The 25,530-nt window shown below is 37.2% G+C and overlaps 2 protein-coding genes and 1 long non-coding RNA gene across 4 annotated transcripts in view; 2 read left to right on the top strand and 1 right to left on the bottom strand.

Annotated features, from left to right (window-relative positions):
* LOC134665344 (uncharacterized) overlaps window positions 1–25,530 on the bottom strand; it is a 444,966-nt gene that overhangs the window by 306,432 nt on the left and 113,004 nt on the right. The window lies entirely within an intron of this gene.
* Window positions 788–6,335, top strand: LOC134665271 (uncharacterized). Its single transcript, XM_063522172.1, has 6 exons — window positions 788–1,017; window positions 1,898–2,095; window positions 2,857–3,050; window positions 3,373–4,743; window positions 5,087–5,277; window positions 5,696–6,335. The coding sequence occupies exons 1-6, from the start codon at window positions 918–920 to the stop codon at window positions 6,267–6,269; spliced, it is 2,628 nt and encodes an 875-aa protein (XP_063378242.1). The 5' UTR covers window positions 788–917; the 3' UTR covers window positions 6,270–6,335.
* LOC134665325 (plasma membrane ascorbate-dependent reductase CYBRD1-like) overlaps window positions 11,276–25,530 on the top strand; it is a 128,868-nt gene continuing 114,613 nt past the window's right edge. The window contains exon 1 of one of the 2 annotated variants that reach the window (XM_063522247.1): window positions 11,276–11,304. The gene's annotated coding sequence lies outside the window, so the exon portion shown is untranslated. The remainder of the gene's footprint in view (window positions 11,305–25,530) is intronic. The other variant, XM_063522246.1, reaches the window with a different exon arrangement.

Below are 25,530 nucleotides of genomic sequence, written 5' to 3'. Positions count from 1 at the left end.
AGACTTCCGCTTGAAAATTGTAACTTGTAGCTTTATAAAATAGGCCACAGGCCTGTACATGTACGCTATTCCTAGAACCTCTCCATGTTTGCGGTCCGGTACGCTCGTCTGTTACGGCGTTATACATTTTGACATGACACTCAGCGATGTGACGAGTCCACTTTTTTTCGATTCGAATCATTCGAATCGATTCGGCCACTGATCCGAGTTGAAATTCGAACTGACTCGACTCGACGGTTTGCGTGGTTCGCGACAAGGTCACGGGCCGCGGAGCCGCAAACGAGTCAAGCGGCAGTTGTTGTAAACAGAACCTTCAGGACACCGAATTAAGGTTTATTTTTCAATGGCCATACTACCAGTGAACTCGACTCGGGATGGCGAATCAAGCGGCAGTTGTTGTAAAAAGAACCTTCGGGCTACGAAATTAAGGTTTATTTTTGAATGGTCATAGTACCAGTCAACTCGGATTGAAACGGCGAATCAAGCGGCAGTTGTTGTAAAAAGAACCTTCGGGCTATCGAATTAAGGTTTATTTTTGAATGGCCTTAGCGTAGCGTTGACTCGGCTCGGAGAGTTGGTGAATTGGCGATTCATTCGCCGAGTCAGCGGATCGGATACCAAGTTACCAGTCAGTTTAGTGGCCGAGTTGATTCGGATTGCCAATAGTCTTGATTCGAATCAACTCATCTGTAGGTTGATTCGGATTATTCGAATCAGATAACTCGACTCGCCCATCGCTAATGACACTGACAACTGACTTCACTGCGGCGCGTAGCGGCTGGCGGTAGCGGTGCGGCGCGGTTTTAGCAAGCTTCGATTTAGAGCACGTGTTGTGTTACTGTGTGCGTGGTGGTTATTAGTGATTTTAGCACATTTTACTTTATGTTGTAAGATTTTATTATTAAACTGATCTTAAAATGGGCCGTAAAGCAAAGTTTGATGAGACCAAAAAAGTTAAAAAGGGTCCCGGTAGAAAAGCCAGGAAACAACCGGATCCAGTTTTCAGAAAAGAATTGTGTAAGTAATTTTGTCTTAAACTCCTCATATTTATATCAAAACTATCTTTAACGATATGGCGTACAACATACCTAAAACTATTGGTTACTTGAACTATTATATATTCTGTAGGTGCCAGATAATGGACCGTAATTCGGTACAAGAGCTTAATTTTGAGGCTAGTTATGCTCTTTTGGAATATACTTTACTATATAACCTTGTATAGTATATTTGTGTTGATTAATTACTTTTGGAAGTTAGAAAGTTTAATTGAAACATTATTTTGAATTAGGCAAGCTTATTGGTTGATGGACAGGTTCTTCTAACAATACAGCACTTCTTCTTCTTCTTGGTTACATCAGGTTCTTTAGCCTCTATCGCTGTGGTCATTCCTGATCTATTTTAATTTTACTACAATTCCTGGTCTAAGCTTGCACCTTCAAAGAGCTGCAATTTCAACTCTCTTGGATGTAATATATGTCCAAGTATTACATGGTGTTGATGGTGTGGTTTATATAAAACTGCCTGGAATTGTTGTGAAGCATGAAACAAATATATTTGTTTGGTAATTTATATACCTTTTCATTATACTTACAAACAATATGCTCCTTCATACAGTAGTAGTAATAGTAATAATACTAATAATCCAAGCTTTATATCGGCCCAGCAGGCTCCTGCCAGCATTAAGACTAATTTAGAGGTGTTACAAACTGACTTGTGATCATAAATACATTGCAGACTTTTGAGGTTACATCCAATACAGCCGACCAATTGAATACTGCAATATAATGAAACTTGCATGCAAGTTCTCGCACCATCTTAATGAGTCCTTAGTGCTACATTCCTGAGATTATACTGTATTGTAGATTAATTATTTAATAATAGTAATTTTATGTTACAGTGGAGGATGAAAATGAGACAAAAAAGATGAGCCATAGACAGAAACAGAGGGCAGCAAGAAGGGCCAAAAAGAAAGCAGAGTTAGCAGAGAAGAGAAAAGCTCTGAAAGAAGCTAAAAAGAATGTGGCTAAGCAGACTGTAGCTAAGCAGGTGGAGGCGGAAGACAATTCTGATGAGTCTGGAGATGAGAGTGTACAAGGTGTGTATAAATATTAGAATATTATATTTAAGGACACTCTCTATAAGGCTACAATACAATAAAAGGCTAGAGACATATTGTAATAAAATTGTACAATAAAAAACTTACATACACAGAAAAACATCAAGAACACAATAACCTCTAGCCGCCCATACATCAAACCTTGCCAAGCAAAATGAAATTTTATTTTGTCAACACAAAGTTCAAATTAAAATGGAACAGGAGACCTTTTTATAGGTCTCTGGCCGGCTAGAGGATAATCAGGGCATTTATACAGGATACAACCTGGGTCCTCACACTTGGTAGACATGACAAGGTCACTATAGTGTCACTACCAACTAGGCTAGGCGTGCATATCACATAAAAACTTATTTTTAACAAAATATTTTCAGACATGACTTGGTTGCTAGTGGCAAAGTCTTTTTGTGGTATTTGTTTTATTTATTGTAAGATTTTGTCACACTAAACAATAAGGTTCCTTTTCTCTTTTGACTGAATAATTAAAGATTTGATTGAATTTAAGTTACAATATAACTTTGCTGGATTGTATCTTTACTATTGTTTTTAGTTTCCACAAATTTACTTTTAAATTTTTTTTAAATTAATTGCATAATCACCATCACATCATTTCATTTAAACTCAAACTCAAACTCAAAATATACTTTATTCACGTAGGCCTAGCAACAAGCTCTTATGAATCGTAATTAATCTTAATCTAATTATCAGAGCAATTTATTGATGTTAATATCGATGATTTACAGGATTCACCGATGACAACAAAGAATGGCTGATGCCAAAGAAGAAAGGTAAAGCCCAGAAGCCTGAGCCAGAAAGTGACAGTGGTCATGATGAGGGTTCTGATGAAGAAGGCTCTGATGATGGGTCCGCTGAGGAGTCGGAGCAGGAAGCCGTTAGTGATGACGATGACAAACCTAAAGCTGGTGAAAATTATAAGGTAGGTATCATGAGATAGGTAATTTTGCGGTCAATGATGTCCTGGTTTTATTTTACTGTGTCCTGCCTGCCTGTAGACGTAACAATATCAGTTAGAAAAGACCTAGGTGTCCTTAACTGAGACAATTAGTAAGAACTGTTTGAATGATTAGCTAGATCCATCTTATTTTAAATTACAATTCTATCCTATTTTAAAATACAAATAATGTTTTATTTGTTTGTAATTTACCTTCAATTATAAATTAAATATAACTATCATAAAAATTTACTTCCCCTTCCTCATCCTCTCTGATGCACTCTCTTTTAATTTATTATTATTTCAGGTTGGAAAACTGGATGATTTGTTTGCTGATTCAGATCAAGAAAATGGTGATGTCACCTCTGAAGATGAAGGGACAGCTACATCTTCAAGATTAGAGTATAATTCAGACTCCAGCGAAGAGAAAAGTGACGAGGATGACGATGATGATGATGATGACATGCTTCCCATTGAAAAAGCCAACATTAAGCTAAAGAAAAAACAGAAACTTGACAAAAAACTTGCTGATGAAGAGATGCAGCTAAACATTGCTAAGCAAGATGTATTTGCGTTTCCTACAGAAGAAGAATTACAAAATCCAAGCAATTTACAAGATGTATTGCAAAGAATCAAAGATGTTGTCAATGTTTTAGGTGATTTCAACCGTTTGAAGGAAGATGGTAGATCCAGATGTGAATATACTGAGCTACTTCTCAAAGACTTATGTCTTTATTACAGTTACAATGAATTCCTAATGGAAATACTAATGCAGATATTCCCTGTACAAGAGTTAGTAGAGTTTTTAGAGGCAAGTGAAACTGCGCGACCTGTGACTATTAGAACTAACAGTCTTAAGACAAGGAGGAGAGATTTAGCTCAAGCTCTTATCAATAGAGGAGTGAACTTGGATCCGGTTGGAAAATGGAGTAAAGTTGGCCTTGTTGTGTACAGTTCCACTGTGCCTATTGGTGCAACACCAGAGTATTTGGCTGGCCATTATATCTTGCAAGGAGCATCAAGTTATTTACCTGTGATGGCATTAGCACCTCAAGAGAAAGAGAGGATTTTGGACATGTGCGCTGCCCCTGGTGGTAAAGCGTCGCATATCGCTGCTATCATGAAGAATACTGGGGCATTATTCGCAAATGACGCTAACAAGGAGCGAACTAAAGCTATTGTTGGCAACTTCCATAGACTTGGAGTTGTGAATGCTGTTATTTGTAACTACGACGGCAGACAGTTCCCGGAAGTGATAAAAGGGTTTGATAGGGTTCTTTTGGATGCTCCTTGTACTGGTACAGGTGTTATCGCTAAAGACCCGAGTGTTAAAACCACGAAGGATCAGAAAGACATTCAAAGATGCTTTAACTTACAAAGGCAGTTGCTCTTAGCTGCTATTGATTGTTGCAATGCGAGGTCCAGTACTGGAGGGTACATAGTTTATTCCACTTGTTCTATATTGCCTGAAGAAAATGAATGGGTAGTGAACTATGCATTGACACGGAGGAATGTGAAGCTGGTCCCTACAGGTCTTGATTTTGGTACAGAGGGCTTTGTGAAGTATAGGCATCACAGGTTCCACCCTTCATTAAAGTTGACTAGAAGATTCTATCCTCATACGCATAACATGGACGGGTTCTTTGTTGCCAAATTGAAGAAATTCTCGAATGTTATTGTACGTATACTTTTGTGGAATTATTGTTTAACCTTTCATGTGTGTGTCATGGTCAAAAATCGTGTGTTCAAACCGCGGTTATATTGTTATAGAGCAAGAAATTATTCTAAAAGATGGCGAAGGGTGGTATTTCACTCATCTAATTTCTTTGTCCGATGTGTATTGTGTCTCATATTTTGCTTTAATGAGAGAGCGAGACATAGGACAAAGAAATTGAACTGGTGGAATACCACAGTAAATTGAATTATTTGAGATTATTACTACAAAAACATTTATTAACAAAATAAATATAAACTGAACTGAAAAAATATTACTAACTAATATATGCTTTTATATGTTACAGCCTGAGCCTTTCAAGGATGATGATGACGAACAAGAAGAGGGTAAAGAGAATACTGAGACCACACAAGAAGAAGCTGACACAAGTACCGAAGGTGATAAGACTGCCACCAAGAGACCAGCACCTGACACCGCCACTCCAGCGCCGGCCGCCAAGAAGACGAAACCGAATAAAAATAATCAGGCTAAGCCAGGGTAAGATATGAAAAATATAAAAATGTATCTATACAAGGACCGCCATAGGTACTTAGGGGATCAATATGTACAGTGAGGTGCAAAAGTGTGTAAATATTCAGTTCATGAATTCCATTTCATAAGCGGCTATACACTTTTGCAGCTGTGTGTACGTCGCTTAGACTTTTATTGATATCATTGAATAGAATAGAATAGCACCAATATCTAAAATGCGAATATCAAGATCAATAGTTTTAAAGTCTGATTTGAAATATGTAACAGTTGATATTCTGTACAAACTATGAATTTCGCGCTTTTTTTCTACTGACATTGGTTCTGCATACCTATTCAGGTTGCACAGTAAGACATTGCAAATTCGCTTTTCTACTTTCTTGAACCTGTTGCATATAATCATTAATTGTTTTCTTATTTTTTACAGCCCACAAGTCAATAATGCCCAAACAACCAATGAAAACAAAAAGAAGAACAAGAAAAAGAAGAAGAAAAACAAGCAAGGATCAGATAATAAGGATAACTCACAATCCAGTGAAACAAAGGAACCTCAAAACGTAAATGCTAAAAACGAAGGCAAAAAACCTAAGAAAAAGAAAAATAAGAAGCCTAATGCTAGCCAAGGAGTAATTTCTAATGATACACGGCAGATAGAAAATAATACACAGCCTAAAGTGGAAGCTAGTCCCAAACCTGATGCCAACAAGAAAGCTCCGTCTACACCAAGTCCAAATAAAAAGAAAAATAAGAAAAACAAAAATAAAAATAAAAAACCCGCGGCGAATGATCAACCGATAGCAAATAAGAATGAAAATAAGGTTACGCCATCAGTTGAAGCTGCAGCCGCGAAAAAACTCAAAAATAAATTGAAGAAAAAGAATAAAAAACAAATTGGACAGCTGAAAACAGATAAAGTTAAAACTGACAAACCAGTTGAACAAGGGAAAGGCACAGGTAAGAAAAACAAGAAAAAGAAATTCAATAAAAAAACTGAAGTTTAGTCAATTTATTGTAAGCAAGATTTAATTTTTGTTATGACTGTAACAATAAAGTTAATATTTTATTTATTTGCGACTATTTCTCTTTGGGCCCTATTGGGATATTTCCTCTGGAACTGACAAGCAACCAAATTTACTTAATTCATAATTCATAATTCATTTATTTATTGCTTTTGTGGGTTTACAATAGGTCTTATAACTAAAAATCAGTACGTTTACCACAAACCCTGTTAGGGCACCGCATTATTATGTACTTATAAACTATTAAAAATAGCATGCAATATTTACAACATATGTATCATGCAGAAGGTTTACATGTGTATAGGCTCTTAATATTATTTAGACTCCATAAAGTTGTAATATTCGTTAATATCATAAAAGCAATTGGTAACGAGGAAATCTTTAAGCTTTTTTAAAAACAAAGTCTCTTTTTCTATTATTTTTATATTTTCTGGTAGTCTATTATAAATGTTTACACACATATGATGTGTGCCTGCACTAACAATTTGTAATCTAGTGAAAGAGCTTACTAGCCTATCTCTATTTCTCAGGTTTTGAGACAAACTACAGTTGTCTTTTGCTTGCCTAAATAGCTGTTGATTTTTCCTTACAAATTTACACAGCTCAAAAATATGAATTGAAGCTAAAGTTAAAATTTTCAAACGAATAAAATGTGGTCTACAACTATCCATACTGCTAATATTTACTAAAATTCTTATGCATCTTTTTTGTAGTTTCAATACGCTGTCAACATGCGCGCTGTTGCCCCACAATATGACACCATAGCTTAACAATGAATGAGCGTAAGCATAGTATGCACTAGTAGCGGTATTTAAATTAGTACACTTTTTTAATTCACAAAGTGCATATGTAAAGCTAGCTAGTTTTCCCGATACTTTTTCTATATGGTCTTTCCAGTTTAGTCCAGAGTCAATCTCAACTCCTAATAGAGAGCATGAGTTAACCGTTGCTATTTGGTTAGTATTGTAGACATATTCAATGTTTAAGGGTTTTTTTTGGCGAGGTATAATCTGTAACAACTTTGTCTTAGAAACGTTTAGCATAAGATTATGATCACTAAGCCAATTTGTTATCTGGTCGAAAAATAATTGTAATTGTATCTTTAAATCTTCCTCACTGGTACACTTGATAACGGCAGTTATGTCGTCTGCGTAAAGGATGCACTTGTGATTCAAAACATTAGGTAAGTCATTTATATATAACAAAAACAAAATACATCCTAACACGCTACCTTGTGGTATAGAATTATTTGTTATTTGGTAACTAGATCTAACAACGCTGGTCATATTCTTTTCGAAATTATGGTACTCAACTTCTACACTTTGTTTGCGATTTTTTAAATATGATGAAAACCAATCATGAGCTTGTCCACGAACTCCTAGTTGACGTAGAATATGTAAGAGAATTTGGTGTGACACTCTGTCGTATGCTTTGCTCATGTCAAGTAAAACGGCTATCGCGTACTTTTTTTCATTTATTATATTTAATATTTCATTTTGCAATTGATATAAAGCAAATACGGTCGATCTTTTCTTTCTAAAACCGTTTTGGCTTTCGTGAAAGATGTTAAATTTGTCGCAAAAATCTGTAAGCCGCTTAGCCATGGCACACTCAAAAATTTTTGAGAAAGTTGAAAGTAATGCAATTGGCCGAAAATTTTTAGGTTCATTTGCTGATTTCATCTTTGGTACAGGTTTAATTATGGTTATTTTTAATAACTCTGGAAAGACACCAAGTAAAAACGATTGGTTTATCATAAATGTTAAAGGTCCCACAAGTTCTTCTCTGCATTGTTTGACAAGTACTGGTGGAAATTCATCAAAACCAAAGCTCTTTTTATTTTTTAAGTCCTTAATAATAGTACTTATTTCATTTTCAGTGACAGGGGATAAAAACATTGAATTGCTTATGTTAGTGACAACTGATCGAGTTTTCTTACTTTTATGTGTATTATCTACACCTATTGATATAAAATAATCATTAACAATATTAGCAATTTCCACAGGCTGCTCTATAATTGCATTACCATTACTTAATTGTATATTCTGCTTAACATATTTGCTGACTCTGTTAGTCCGCTCCTTTATGACTTGCCACATGGACTTGGTGACGTTTTTGGACTTGTCGATCCGTTTAGCAAATTGTATCTTTTTAGATATTTTTATGGCTCTTTTCAATGTCTTTTCATATTGTTTATAGTAACTTTTTAAGACTGTACTCTCAGTTTGCAAAGTTAACATTTTCAAAAGTCTTTTGATTGTGGTTGACAGATGGTTTTAACAAGTAATATTTATTTTATTTTTCATGACCAACAGAATGAAGCCTATTTAAGATTTAAACCTTCACAGTCGCCATAGTGAGTATTATATTCTTTGGTCGCCATTCGATATATCGGAGCGGCCAAGGTGTTCACAAATGTCTAAACAAAGCATCTATTGTTAAGACGTTAAAGTGTATGTCCGGGAAAATTTAAGCATCTATGTCGCTCCGGTATATCTATACAGTCACCTGCAATAATATGTTACACAATAAAGGCCGCAAAAACATCTGATACGATCTTATTCGTAGAGCCATGAGAGCGACGTGTCACATATTTTTGCGGCCTTCGAAGAGTAACATAATTGTTGTAGGTGACTACATGATTTTTCCACTTTTTGCTGTGATAATAATTAAAAGACTGGCACAAGAAAGAAATGATTGGCGATTGCTCCACCGACAAGAGCAATGCTCTTAAGTTATGATGATGATGAATAATTATAAGGTACAGCTTGGCAAAAAAGAGTAGATATTAAAAAGTGGCAACACTGTAGTGTCGTCCCGTTTTCTTATAATAATAATATATTGGCTTGTATTGTATTGGTTTGAGAGGGACGACACTACAGTGTTGCCACTTTTTAATTTCGACTCTTTTTTGCCAAGCTGTAGGTTAGGTGACGTAATAGTACTCGCATTTATCGAATCAAAACCTTAAAAAACAAAATGAAAATGTTCAGTTATCGGTATCAAGATTTGTCTTGAGATTATGACCGCGCGTCCCACAATAAATTTGTTTAGTTACCGAATTGCATGGTAGATGCCGCTGCTCCGTGTAGTAAAAATCCTGAATCGCGCTATCACGATTATTCTTGAGTTTATGACCGCCCGACACATATTTTTGTTCAATTACCGAATTGCATGGTAGATAGCGCTGTTCCGTGTAGTGTAAAAATCCTGAATCGCGCTATCAATATTATTCTTGAGTTTATGAGCCCACGACACACATATCAGCGATGTGACGAGTCCACTTTTTTTCGATTCGAATCATTCGAATCGATTCGGCCACTGATCCGAGTTGAAATTCGAACTGACTCGACTCGACGGTTTGCGTGGTTCGCGACAAGGTCACGGGCCGCGGAGCCGCAAACGAGTCAAGCGGCAGTTGTTGTAAACAGAACCTTCAGGACACCGAATTAAGGTTTATTTTTCAATGGCCATACTACCAGTGAACTCGACTCGGGATGGCGAATCAAGCGGCAGTTGTTGTAAAAAGAACCTTCGGGCTACGAAATTAAGGTTTATTTTTGAATGGTCATAGTACCAGTCAACTCGGATTGAAACGGCGAATCAAGCGGCAGTTGTTGTAAAAAGAACCTTCGGGCTATCGAATTAAGGTTTATTTTTGAATGGCCTTAGCGTAGCGTTGACTCGGCTCGGAGAGTTGGTGAATTGGCGATTCATTCGCCGAGTCAGCGGATCGGATACCAAGTTACCAGTCAGTTTAGTGGCCGAGTTGATTCGGATTGCCAATAGTCTTGATTCGAATCAACTCATCTGTAGGTTGATTCGGATTATTCGAATCAGATAACTCGACTCGCCCATCGCTAACACATATATTTGTGATAAATTATTATTATTAAATTGCATGGTATGGCCCATGGCCACATGGCGCAGATTTTTTTTTCAGTAGGTAAAAGTAAATTCATACGTTAAACACATATTAATTAAAAAATAATATGTATCAGACTGTTCAACATAGAGTAACTTATATATACCTGTTCAACTCGACACATTTTGATCTATAGTTGGCCAAGCAGATCTTGTCAGTAGAAAAAGGCGGCAAATTTTAAAAATGTAGGCGCGAAGGGATATTATTTCATAGAAAATTTGAATTTCGCGCCTTTTTCTACGGACAAGATTTGCTTGACCATCTATAGAAACTGATTTCGGACGATATTTATATAAAATAAGTGTTCCGTGAACAAAGTTTTGTACGGAACACTAAAAAATCACATCCTACGAGTATGTTCGTGTTTTTTTTCTTTAGAGGGAAAGTCAAGAAATCATGTTTCGAATCAAAACTGCAGACTGAACCTACTGTACCTTCAAAACACGTAGGTATGTATAAACGCACGGGGTGACATCATCGAATAACCGTTAGGTAGGCATTTAAAATTTATAAATGCCTTTTAATTATTAGTTGTTTTGTTATAATTAACGTAGTTGTAGAATTTATTTAAGGGCATAATAGAGTTAGACCAAGAAAAGTCTGCTGCGATTTTGATAGCCCACGCAGTGTAACTGTTATTTTAAACGTCACACTTCTGATGACGCGCCGTTAAAGGCTTTCGCTGATGCGAAATGTAGTGCTGAAAACATGAATTATATCGCCATAAAAACATTCCCACGGACAGGGCCGGCGACCGGGATGAACGATCCGCGAATAAATCAGGGAGGCTGGAGCACCCACTAACCATTCTCCAGTATAGTACCAATTTAATTTTAATGAATGTTTTGCGTTCGCACGCATGCGGTTTAGCTCTAGAACTCTCAACCAATACGTTTTCAGAATTATTTGAGATGGAATGTACAGAGAATGAGGCCTGAGCTTCCCCGGACCCGGGGCGGCGCTCCGCTGGGCGGCTCCTTAATGAAAAGCGCGGCCCGCGCAGCCCCGCGCGCCCGCCCGCTTGGAGGCTGCCAGTATCCCGCGAACCGCGATACCGACGCCACACGTCCGATCACCGACTTCCCACTCACTGTACGTGTTAAACACTAGTATAAAACTCCTTACATAATTACTAAACTGTTCTAAGTGTTCGTACCGAGCTCTGTTGTAAATTTGAGTAGTTGTTCCATACATGAAAAGTGCGGTTTCCGAGGAAGGGGTAGGGCGGGACGCTTTGTTCCCGTACTACGCCCGAGCGAGGCTACAGCGCAGCATCCGCTCGCCAACTCGCCCTATCTATAACAGACGCCGGCCGGTATATGTAGTTGTAGGTATACCGTGGTTAACATCAACTACCATTTCTATAATAATCTGCATCTACGTATAGTTAGGTACGTTTTTGTTTTGGCATGTCGCATTGATCGCGCGGTTTTTACCGCGAAATGGGACAGCGTCGAGTGTTGAGTTACGACAAGGAGCGGAAACGCGCGATGTTGCGATTACGGAAAGTAGCCTTGTTTACCAAGACGCTGTTATCAAGATGAGCAGTCACTGTCTGCAAATAATGAGTCTTGTATAAGGAATTTCATTAAAATATAATACGTTAAATATCTATGAAAGACAAATATTTTAAAAGCGAGATAATATTTGTCGTTTGGTTTGACCCAATTAAAATTAACGGTAAACAATGAAACATTGTGTACCTTACTTCAAATAACATGAATGATAAAAGAAAGACAGATATTTATGTTTATGTAAATTTTAGTTTTTTTAATGTTATTAGTTAAGATTTGTCGTATTTTCTGTATTAAAGTTATTTAACATAGAATACGACCAATAAATAAATGCAAAACAGCTGGTCGTTAAACAGGCAGTTTCAACTTTAGCGCAATTGAATAATAGCTATACGGCAGGGGTTAACAACCTTTTTTGTAGCTGATTTGGTACCAAGTCTTTGATAGTGAAATTCTATGAAAATGACATTCCTTGTGCTGCCTCGCTTACAACAGCCCCCTAACGCGTCCCTGTGGTTGGGAACTCCTCATATACCTAACTATTTTATTATTTAAATATTTTAAATCGTTCACCGTAGTCAGTAATGACATACTTACGCTAACATTCAACGTAAACGATACTTTCCACGACTTGACCCTTAATCGTCATTTTAATATTTTACATCCGTTAAACATGGTGGCAACAAATTGCCCTTAAGAGCTTGAAGTGGTTGTAAGTGGCTATTTGCTCTTTTGTTTTACAAGAGACATCAAGGGTTCCCTGTAGACCGTGTAGCCACACAATTAACATCATAGTGACATAATAGCGACGCGTGCGAAGTAACTAACACACGGTGTAATGGGCCGCCTGTCACACCGTGACGTATCGCAACCGGAACGGTCACGGGCGATAGAAAGCGATATGCTTGCTTAGTCACGTGTGTGTTATAGGCTCATTAAAGTCATTAATGGTCATTTATACATAATTACACATAAGACTAAAGCTATTAAGCTAGGTAACTTTACTAAAGTAAACAAAAGTAATGATTTATTTTTGTCATAAACATTTTACTCGATATGTTTGATTTGAACCCTCACGCACGGCTTGCTGTATATCTAGAGTGGCTAAAAAATAACTGCATTCCCGTTGCCAGGGAGGTTTTGGAATAATACTGAGCAACTTTTACAATGGGACCAACCCCGAAATCGCGAAAAAAAATTTGGCTGGTTCATTTTCTATGGGAGGGTAAATTTTTTTTTCGCGTGTTCGTGGTTGATCACGTAGTAAAACTTGCTCAGTATAATTCCAAAACCTCCCTGGCAACGGGAATGCAGTTATTTTTTAGCCATCGTGTATAGGTACTTAGGTATAATGTATTTATTTAGGTAGCAGCTGTGTCACTAGAGGATACGGTGAATTCTATTCAGTTGAGTGTGAAGTTATTTATTACTTCATGGTTGCAGTGCTACCCCCCTGCAGAGCGGAAATACCTCGATTCCAGGCCATCACAATTTGCACAATTGGTCGCTGGGTTTGAGTCATGCGAAGATATTTCTAGGACAGTTATGATTTAGTTCGGGGAAAAAGATTCCTTAGAATTCACAAGATTGTATTGTAGGAAACTTAGCCGTGACAGGATACCTTTAAATAGATTGAATGATGTGCGGCATCTAAATTAGTGCCGTCTATACTTATTCTATTGAGAAAACCTACGCATGGTTTTGCATTTGAATGTTTCACAGAGTGCAATTAAACCTATAAACATACAAATAATATAATTAAATAATCTAAATATTAAGTCGACAATCCATATCCATCCAATAGCATATTATTAAGGTTCAAGAAGGATCATTTAGTGGCCGATTCTGATTAACCATTTGTTAGGATGTTAATCTTGTTTTGATACGACCTTGACGATAGCTCACGCTGATTGTGTGATTAAGATCAATACTATAACAAGTACTTACATACATAATAATAACTAATTATTCAGAAATTTTCTGTAGTTCAAGTTTAGTATGGTGCGTTTGTAATCATTCATATGTCTCACGAGTCATAACTAGCACATAGCCAGTTTTGTTTTATAACATTTACTTTCGCATTTATTACATTACCTTTACCAATTTCGTGGGGTAGTTACACAAAACTGTATTTTGACATATTGCTGGGATATCAGCTATCCACGACCAGTTGCGTTTTAAAAAAATAACAAGGTGCATTAAATTCTTGTTTAAAGTGCGTTCGTTTCGGTGTAATTTTTACACAGTGAATTATCTCGGAAAAATCGAGTGAACAACATAGTTCACGATTAATTGAGCATGGCTGACTCGATTACTTCATTGCATTATGCGTTTACTGCATGCGTTAAATATATGATCTCCCTGTTAGTTCAACATTTGCTATTCAGATTTTTGTTTTATTAATTTTACGTTAACGGCCTCCTAGCCCAGTCGGTAGTGAAGTGACCCTGCCTATAAAGCAGGAGGTCTTGGGTTGAAATCCTGGCAGGAAGGGCAATATTCGTGTGTTTACTGATGTTCACAGATATTTTGTTTCTGAGTTATGGATGTTTTCTATGTATTTAAATATTTATCTAAATCTATTATTGACTTACAACTGTAAAAAAGGTATTTCAGTCGGTATGTACCACAAATACTTTTAATAGGTAGGTACCTGGGCGTTTTCGGAAAAAAATATTTGGGTAAAATATCGCTGTCCTACGACTTTGGTATACTTTTTTACCGTCAAATACTGTTTTAAAGTGTACTACATGTATACAAAAATTGTAAAGTGATTTATTATCTGAGTATTTATGGTAAAAAAACTGATTAAATGGTACTTTAAAGTAAAGAAAATGTACAAAAACTGAAGAAAGGTAGATGATTTTTGAGTGTCCCATGCACACTTTGCATACTTTGGATTCAAATATTATATATCTGCCTCCTTCTAGGCCCGAACCTGGTTGTTGTGTGATAAGATCGTACCAGCCAAAATCTATTAAAAACCTTATTTTTTAGCACCTAAAGTAAAAATATGCATTAAAGTTTAATTTATTGTTGTCCTTCAATATCGACGTAGTGGAAATTTCCACCAACGTCACGGAGTTTTTACCAACTTAGTAGCAAAAATCTACTAATATCATACGGATTTTTACATGATCGTAACATTATGTTCCTATAATTACCCGGTGTTTAGGTTTTACAAGGCAATTGGGCTCGAAAAAAGCTAGTGTAGGTTGTGCGTCACGATGTGCAGAAATTTGTTTTCCACAACGAACTGAATTAAACTGAAGATAAGGAGTCAATTATTGACTAAATATTTATGAATTACGTTACATTATTATGTGTTGTATGATATCAAATAATTATAATTAAGAAAATTCAAACGATCAGACCGCTATTTCGCTTTATTAACCAACCGGCATGCCTACGTCACATCCAAAACGTTACGTGATGTATTAGTGGAACAAAAAAACGTGACGTATGGAATGAAAATGCACGGTTTACATGCCGTCAGTTTAAGTTGCCAAAATATAGTAGGTAGAGTGATATTAAAAACACACAAATAATTTTATTCTAGCTATATTCTTCTAACTACTCGACCTACTAGTAATTACTTAGCACCAGTGGCGGCTCGACCTAAGAAACGCTGGCAGGCGCAGGTTATGCTTTCGACTGCAGCAGTATTGCAGTACGACAATGCTGCTAACTGCAAATGTCAAAAAACTGGGCAGCAACATCTATTTTGATTTAGTTGTAGCAGTAATGCAGTCGGCAGTATTATCGTGCTGCAATACTGCTGCAGTCGAAAGCATAATTACTGCAGGAAATTTCAAAATCTGTTAAGTTAAACTGTAATAATAGGTATTAATTACTAAATTATTTAATTTAGTACAACATTAAGTAGGTATTAAATTAAGTAGCTATTTTCCGCACATGTAAACCCTTCATGTAGTTCCTAAACGCGATATTATGGTCCATAACGTCACTTTGTCCTACTGTGGCTGTGATTGATTTTATTAGAATTTAAATTAATTTTTAGGATAATTGATACTGATTTCGATCTCATTTGCAAGAATAATATATGATAATTATTAAAAACAACTTTTTATAATACCTTTACCTTACGTTTTTTATAACAAAATGATTGCAAAGCAACAATTAAAACAAAAATGTGACGTATTGGAAAGACTCCTTTAAATAACTTTATTGTAATACTTAGTATTGCAGTTGTTATTCGTTTTTAGAAAATTAATATTGTTATGTATTTCAATAAATAAAAATTGGTTCACTTAAAACACTCCGATCTTCACTTAAAACTAGGGTTGCCAGATGGTCGGGATTTGGCGGGATTCTCCCGATTTTTAGCATGTGTTCCCGATTCCCGACAAAGTTCAAACTGTCCCGAAAAACAGCTTCACATAATAATTTCAAGTTCCGAACTGTCGTCGAGCGAGCGAGCTGACGTAGTGCCAATAATGTAAAATATCGTTGTTTTTAATACAATTACTTTAATTTGAATGTATTTTTTTCCCGACTTAAGTCCCAAAATCCCGAAAAAATGATATTGTTTCCCGATAATAGCACCTCTCGATCTGGCAACCCTACTTAAAACCTGCCTAAAACTTGTAACGTAATGGATCGTCACATTCGCTGTCATTCAGTTTAAAGTGATTTATTAGGAATATAAATAATTTATATAGAAAGAAAGTAACATTTTCATAAAATATATAAATAGTAGATTTCATTCAACCCATTTTTAGTCAAAAAAATTTTTTTTTTGGGTTGTGGAATTCCATTACGTGACGGACTCTAATTCTAAAAACGCCCACCTACCTCGTCGTCGTCGTCGTAAATTTAAGAGTTGGACTCTTGTCGGTGTAGCTCTCTCCATTTGACTCTATCCAGGGCCGCCTACCTACCTACTGCAAAATATTCTGGCATGCACACAAAAACACTACCTAGGTAAACGGTGTATCAGTGAGTGATATCTCGGCACTCTCAATAGCCTCAATGCATAACCATTCTTTAAAATAATGACTATAGTCGTCCGAGTCCTTACAAAGGAATTCTCCATCCTAACCGTTAGGTCCTGCGCAAGCGATCTTTCTATGAACACAGCGATCTCATTCAATCTCAACTCATTTTTCGTAGGTTGGCCGCAATCCAATAAGATAGTTTCGAAAACAAGGCGCCGTTGCATCAGTAGTTGCATCTCCTTGCAGTTGGGAATACTAATGGCGGGTTGGCGGGTATATTATCAATAAAGGATTGCAACGGCGCGTGCGCGGCGAAAGTTAAACGCACGAGGAATTGTTACTAGGTCTGCGTTGGGTGACGACTGATTAAATTAATTCAAATTCAAGCTGCTAAGGCATTCGAACCTTTTTTTTACCACAGGTCTAGAATGTACCTGCAATAGTATGTTACTCTTCGAAGGTCGCAAAAATATGTGACACGATCTTATTAAGAAGTTACTGTAGGTTGTAACAACATTTTTTTTAAAGCCTCATAGGCATTAATATATTTCGTTTCTAATATAAAGGCCATCTAGCGTTGAGCGTTAGTAATACTGTTTTTGTAATACTTGCATTGATCAACAGAGGGCGTGAGTAGCCCGCTATTGGATTTTTCTTAAATAAAATGTTTACTCCTATTAATTTACAGAAATTAAAATCTTATTAAATATTATACAACTTTCTTCTTTCCTTTTTGGAAATTATTATTAAGTATCTTTTCTTATTGAAACGAGTTTTGGAAGCTGTATCTACATCGTGCGCGCAATGAAACGCAGCGCAGCAGTGGAAGTATCTTAGGTTTGATCTGTCAGCTGTCATTTTTATTTCGGATGTGATGGAGTAGGATGTCGATCCGTTTTCTTCAAAGGCCAGTGAGCCATATTGTTTAAATCGCGGCTTAAACCGCTTAATCGTAAGTATTTTTCTTGATCTACGTATCAAATTGTTCGAGACGTGTTCAGTGCTTATTGTTTTATTACTTATTTTCAGGGAGAATATTATGTTCCTCGTACCATAACCTCTGAAGGCCCCATGCATCGACATGAAAGCACGGACTTACAAGCCGGCTTCTTTTCTGCATTGGGTAAGTTGCTCAACCGTTCTGGCGAATTTCAACTCTCGTCGAGAATCGGCAAAGCCACATACTTATTGTTTTTAAATTATTTCCAGGGCCTTCAGGAACGGCCTTCAGGAACGGCTTTCAAGAAAGGGTTTTTTTAAGAGGAGGTCTTTCAAGATGAGGTTTTCGTTTACCCCTTCAGTACCCCAGTTAGTCGAGGGCGTCGGCATGGGCAAGGATGTGCTCCAGGCCGCGCGAAGCTGGTACTTCCTTGGCGGCTTAACTAGCATGGACGTTCGGAGGCGGCGGCTGCGGCACCGGAGTGGTTGCTCACCACCACGAAGCTGCAGGGCTCATTTCTCATTCCTTATCTAACTGGAGGTCAGACGGTTTTTATTATTTTATAAAGGCGCCCAATATTTAAATATTTTTACCCCTAGTTACCAAGGTCTTCCAGCCTATTGAAACACAGACTCACCCCCTGTGCTCTAAAAATTAATACCTATTTATTTAAGTTACGACTGAGCTAGTTATTATTATAATATTACCACTTAAATTTCTTGTCGGAATGGTAAATATACTTGTTAATACAAATTTCTTTATTACTTTTATTTTATACCACTATAGGGCTCCCCGAACCGTTACAGTGGCAGCCCTACGTGTGGCTCTAGTGTGTTCAAGCTGGAAGACCATTATTCTTTTTATTATTTCCTTTGTAGTTAAAGCGGTTAAGCACCGTGTGTTGTGTATAATGGAGGTTATAAAGCAATAGCCATTCTTGTATTCTTACAATTACTTATTAATTTACCTTAGTGTTGCGGTACTGTGTAATTAAAACTAAATATTTTATTTATAATTTTGAGAGGTTATCTTGTAGTTATGAAGGTAGTAAGTTAAATAATTTGAAGTAGAATGTTATGAACAGGTGTTACAAGTATTTCTGTACCTATTTTAGTGTACATTTATCCTCATTGGTATGGTTGGCAAAATAATTGTTAAAATATTAGTTAAAAATTATTAATTAATTTAGAATGTTTTGTTGTAGGAGGTTTCTTATGTATTAAAAGTACAGTCAGTTGGAATTATTTACCCTTGCTTAGTGAGTTACCAAATATAATTATTCAGTTTTATTTTTTAATTGCTAAAAGTGCTGACCATACCTACCTATTTTATTCCTTTACCGAAGTGAAGTGTAAGCAAGTTATACCTAAATTTTCTTTCAAATAGTACCGCAAACTTATCTATTCTTTTTATACTTAATAGTTGAAGATGAATTTGTCTTTTTGATGTGAATGATGTACAGTCAGCAGTTTATTTTTTTATAATGTTGTACTAAATTTATTACTGTTTGTTCCGGAAGGTGGTTAATTTAAAATTAAATAATATTACTTACTATAGATGTGTAGGAGAATAATTAAGTACAGTCAGTCACATATTTGGTGCTGTTTTTACCATAAATATATTATTACTAACTTAATGATAGTGAATTACGGTTTTGTAAATGGTAGCACAAGATATTCATATTAAATATTTAGTACTTTTGGAACTTTAACACAGTAAGTTAAACATGTGAAGAGCATACAGGCTGATTCTAAAAAAAAAATGTAACATCCCTTTAAGTTTTAAATAACTGGGTGACCTCTTAGTTCTTTAATGGTTTAACTTAGTCCAACGTGCGCATTTAACAATATCCGGGTTCATTTCTTTGAGGTTTGTCTTTATTGTTGAATCTTATTGTAGTTGTTTCGTACGGGAGTTATGTTTATTACCTACTTTTCCTTATCTATTATTTCGACTTAAATCGAGTTTTTCCTTATTGTTGTTACTTTAGATGGAGTAAATATTTACTTATTAGTTGACTATCGGTGATTGCGCGTTTTTTTTTTGTTGATGTTCGGTAGGAGTTTTTTTTTATGTGTTGCGTGCAGGAGTTTTGTTTACGTATTACTTTCTTTCGATCGTGTCTGAGCAAACGTAACTCAGGCACGTGGTTTGTTTGTTGTTGGTGGGCGGAGAGGACGATTTAAAGACTCTTCGCGTGTTTTACCGGGGTGCTGGCGCTTTAAACCAGCATTCCAATCGGCACTGGCTGGTCGGGTTTTGGCGGACTTTAAACCGTCAAGCTCTTAATAGCAGTGCCATCTTCTTTGTTAACGCTTTGCGGTATGACTTAAATCATATGCGTGAACGTTAATGTTGATGTTAGGGGGTTGTTATGTGGTACACGCCTTAAAGCGTTGTCCGCAAACATCGGATTATTGTGTGTCAGACTGACAGACTTGCATTGCCTGAAATGGAGCCTGTACAGTCGAGTTCCTTGTGTCTCGTGTTGTTTTGAACGTTACCGTCTGCTTGTCGTTCAGACACAGCTGGTCAACGTATCATTGTTGTTGTGTTATTGTCTGATTACCGCGTTTAGACCTGTGACGTCTGACAGTCACGGCCTGATATGCGCGTTGTATATATTTAAATTAGTTGTAGTACAGTCACCGATATTAGTTAGTTTAATTTCACTTGGCTATATGCCGTCTTCCGCTATATCACTTGGGCGCATAACCCGCGGCCTGGGCCGTTCGTTATGTCACCAAGGAATATACGCGATGCGACGTTTCGTAGTAATGTAGCTTAGAGCTTTACTTGCGAATGTCAAGTCCTTATAAAGTAAGTATAGTTTAGTGCGTGGGTTCGATTTGGGTGGTTGTTTTTTTTATTAAATTTATTATTTTGTGCGGGGTAACTATTGTTTACTTTCTGCGGATGGATGTTTGGAGCTGGAGACCAGCTCAAAATTTTGCCTACGTCAAAATTTTATTCGGGGAGGGATGTACTGTAACAACATTTTTTTTAAAGCCTCATAGGCATTAATATATTTCGTTTCTAATATAAAGGCCATCTAGCGTTGAGCGTTAGTAATACTGTTTTTGTAATACTTGCATTGATCAACAGAGGGCGTGAGTAGCCCGCTATTGGATTTTTCTTAAATAAAATGTTTACTCCTATTAATTTACAGAAATTAAAATCTTATTAAATATTATACAACTTTCTTCTTTCCTTTTTGGAAATTATTATTAAGTATCTTTTCTTATTGAAACGAGTTTTGGAAGCTGTATCTACATCGTGCGCGCAATGAAACGCAGCGCAGCAGTGGAAGTATCTTAGGTTTGATCTGTCAGCTGTCATTTTTATTTCGGATGTGATGGAGTAGGATGTCGATCCGTTTTCTTCAAAGGCCAGTGAGCCATATTGTTTAAATCGCGGCTTAAACCGCTTAATCGTAAGTATTTTTCTTGATCTACGTATCAAATTGTTCGAGACGTGTTCAGTGCTTATTGTTTTATTACTTATTTTCAGGGAGAATATTATGTTCCTCGTACCATAACCTCTGAAGGCCCCATGCATCGACATGAAAGCACGGACTTACAAGCCGGCTTCTTTTCTGCATTGGGTAAGTTGCTCAACCGTTCTGGCGAATTTCAACTCTCGTCGAGAATCGGCAAAGCCACATACTTATTGTTTTTAAATTATTTCCAGGGCCTTCAGGAACGGCCTTCAGGAACGGCTTTCAAGAAAGGGTTTTTTTAAGAGGAGGTCTTTCAAGATGAGGTTTTCGTTTACCCCTTCAGTACCCCAGTTAGTCGAGGGCGTCGGCATGGGCAAGGATGTGCTCCAGGCCGCGCGAAGCTGGTACTTCCTTGGCGGCTTAACTAGCATGGACGTTCGGAGGCGGCGGCTGCGGCACCGGAGTGGTTGCTCACCACCACGAAGCTGCAGGGCTCATTTCTCATTCCTTATCTAACTGGAGGTCAGACGGTTTTTATTATTTTATAAAGGCGCCCAATATTTAAATATTTTTACCCCTAGTTACCAAGGTCTTCCAGCCTATTGAAACACAGACTCACCCCCTGTGCTCTAAAAATTAATACCTATTTATTTAAGTTACGACTGAGCTAGTTATTATTATAATATTACCACTTAAATTTCTTGTCGGAATGGTAAATATACTTGTTAATACAAATTTCTTTATTACTTTTATTTTATACCACTATAGGGCTCCCCGAACCGTTACAAGGTACAAGATTGAATGATGTCAAGATATCTCTACGAGTATAATCACCCTATCTCTAGAATGCAGCTTTTCGTAGTTTTCAGTCCGTTAATCTTACTATATTCAGAAATTCGTTAGTAATGTGCAGTACATAGTTAGATTGACCGATACGACCATCAAACCTTCAAGAAAAGAGCATACTCCCATTTTAATAGCCGGTAATGCACTTGAAACCCCTCTGGAGTTGCAGGTGACCAATGGGCGACGGTAATTGTTAACCATAAGGTGATTCGTCTGTTCTATTGCCGCCTATAAATAAATAAATAAATAAATATTGGTGGACATCTTACACAGATCAACCTAGCCCCAAACTAAGTAAAGCTTGTACTATGGGTATGATAATACTATTACTTATTCTGTGCTATGGGTGTTAGGCGACGATATACATACTTATATACATAGAAAACACCCATGACTCAGGAACAAATATTAGTGTTCATCACACAAATAAATGCCCTTACTGGGATTCGAACCCAGGACCATCGGCTTCGCAGGCAGGGTCACTACCCACTAGGCCAAACCGGTCGTCAAATCTAAAATCTATCCCATAAAATAATAATAATAATTGAAAATTGATTAGTAACTATCAACCAAGTTTGATGTGATGGAAATCAATTCTATCAAACTGCACTCTTTTTCCGATTTTATTCGGATTGTGTTTGTTTAGATTACCAAATAAGTTAGGTAACTTGTGTTTGATTTTGCGGGACTTTCTTAAACTATTTAGCATATAGAGTACCCAATATTACGCGAATCAACTACGTAATACTAGCTCGATTGTTCCTTAGATATTACGCTATTCACTCAAATAACCCCTTAACTGCGCCGAGACATCAAAATGCTTTTAAGAAACATTAGTTCGAGAATTTCGCTGCACTGTAATGCAATAGGAGTCGTAATAGAATTGGTTTTCTGTCAAACCTTATCATGTAATAGGTTGAAGCAAGTCTAGGAAACTTTAGACCGCGACATTGTAGCGTCCGGTTAGCTCATAAACTGAACCTTTGAAAAGAAATACGTAACTACATATGGAATATTATGAAGATGAACATTCTAAATGAAATGACGCTGAAACTGTCGAGTCTATACTGCTCTATATTAAATTATCATTAAATAATATAATTTGTTCTCATACAATATGTCACACAAACGACTGAGATTTCAAAATTAGTTATTGCACTTATCGTTAGGAGGGCAGTATATGACACCGTATACTTATCGATATTTTGTGTGGGCGTGTTGTGATAAAAAAGACAAATCGTTTACGTTTACGATACGTATGCGTTTACATCTGTCCACATCTGTCTATCTAAAAACATTTCTCTTTCTCTTACTTACCTTTCTATTTGCTAGTAACCAACAAAAACCCAATCGTAATTCGATTAGGTACGGGAGAATCAATCTTGTCCAACATACACATAAATATCTGTACACTGGGGTATAGTAGAAACGGACAAAAGAACTAGTTTTCCTCATGAAGGTAAATCAAATCTGTGCGTTAGTAGGCCAGGTAATTCGGGCCCACGGTATATAAATTTATAAAGTTATAAATATGCTATATACATCAAGTTCGAAACTTCATTGCACCAAATGCACTGGTTCTCGTAGAAAACCTCATAGTTTTGGAATTCAGCTAAACATACCAATCATTTGTGCCTAAGGCATCCCCAGTTATTGTTTCGCGAAAAACAATTCTATCCTTGCTCGAGTAATTCTTGTTATTTTCCTCTCAGATTATTGATTGAGAGCACCATCGCTACCGGCCCAGGGATCTCAAGCGGCTTTGTTCTATTTAAACATACCTATTGCGTGCGACTTTTGAGGTACTTCTTGACTTTAGAAATGTGTAATTTTCTACATAAGTGCAATTAAAATAAATAGTTAATGATATGATACCTATGTGGAAAGTTAACATTGATATAAACAAATTATAAGAAAAATTAAAACTAACTATTGATATTTGATATTTATTGGAATCAAATTTTACAGCATTACAGCTAACACCAATGCTCTGTAAAATTAAGTAGTAAAATTATGTATGAATTAAAGATTTCAAAACTGAACTAAAATTAAAATAAACCTACTTATTATCGTGTAATAATATTTTTTGGACGTAATAAATGTTTAGTGGCTTAAAAATTAAACTAATATTTATTCTAAAATATACTAATAAAATAGAAGAAAATAAAAAGAAGTTATAATAAGAATCCCTTCCAAAACCTCCGCCTGCGGCATTGAGCCCATATCGCTGGCTGCGTTACCTCTCTGTACGGCAAGCGAGATACTTAGGTACTTTGATAATATATGCAATCTAACAACTAACTACTTTTGCTGTCAGCATGCAGTTATACCTTTTATGAAATGGGTAACTTTGCTTGAGTCAACTAAATTTCACTGCTAACTTTTACCTACAACTTAAAAAGTAAAAAAAAAACAACATTTGAAAATACGTCGGTACTAACTACCTAGTAGGTACTTAGGTACTTACCTACCTTACTTTATCCAAGTTGATTTTGTGAGTTCTTTACTGAACTATTAACTAAATAAATAGGTACCTAACTTATAACATTTTGTGCTAAACTATACGAACGCATAACTTTCTCTTAGCTCTTTCTCGTAACACACCTAAGTCCTGCTAGTTTACGAAGGATGCGATTAAGTTAAATGCGGACGGATAGTGCTGGAGCCCTGAGTATTTCAAATCAGCAAAATGCTATCCATGCGTTATAGTATGTGTCGTCATTTCAATCTGCTAAAGCATTTATTGTATTTTTATTAAACCTTTCTTGTAGAAAGTATCCATTTTCTTCTACTTATAGATACGGGGACAATCGTTTTTCGAGATAAACTACAACCGGTGTTTTAAAAAGGTTACATTCTAGAACCGAGTTTTTATCAAGTATGCAATGAAAGCCATGATACTTGTTGGGTCTGTGTCGTCCGTCTTCGTCGGCTATCTGTCGTGAACTGGTCTGGTTTTGTCTTGTTGCTGTCATGTCTAATTTTGAATTTAAAAGTCCGAGTTCCAAAGGTTCCAAATATGTATGTCAGTCAGCCAGTCAGTCAATCGGTCTATGTCAGGTCGCCACGGAGGTCGGAAGCCACGACATCCCCACCTCCAGTATTGGTCGTCTGCCAATACTCAAAGGCTGAGTGGCTTTCGACCGCCGTGGCTTAGTCGAGTCGGGCCATGTCGAGTCAGGTCAGGTCGTGTCAAGTCAAGTGAGGCCGTGTCAGGCCGGGTCGGGCCGGGTCAGACCATGTCAAGCCGTGACAGGCCGGGTCCGACCACTTCAGGCCGTGTCAGGCCGGGTCAGACGCCAGGCCGTGTCAGACGCCAGGCCGCGTCAAGTCAAGTCGTCGTGTCAAGTCGAGGCCGTGTCAGGCCGTATCGGGCTGGGTCAGACCACGTCAGGCTGGGTCAGACCACGTCAGGCCGTGTCAGGCCGGGTCAGACGCCAGGCCATGTCAGGCCGGGTCAGACGCCAGGCCGCCTCAAGTTAGGTCGTCGTGTCAAGTCAGTCGGGCCGTGTCAGGCCGTATCGGGCTGGGTCAGACCACGTCAGGCCGTGACAGCCTGGGTCAGACCACGTCAGGCCGTGTCAGGCCGGGTCAGACGCCAGGCCATGTCAGGCCGGGTCA

Source organism: Cydia fagiglandana, chromosome 6, assembly GCF_963556715.1.
Source record: "Cydia fagiglandana chromosome 6, ilCydFagi1.1, whole genome shotgun sequence".
NCBI classification, from domain to species: domain Eukaryota; kingdom Metazoa; phylum Arthropoda; class Insecta; order Lepidoptera; family Tortricidae; genus Cydia; species Cydia fagiglandana.
The sequence above is the reverse complement of the archived record's forward strand: the minus strand, read 5'-3'. Positions and strand labels throughout refer to the sequence as shown.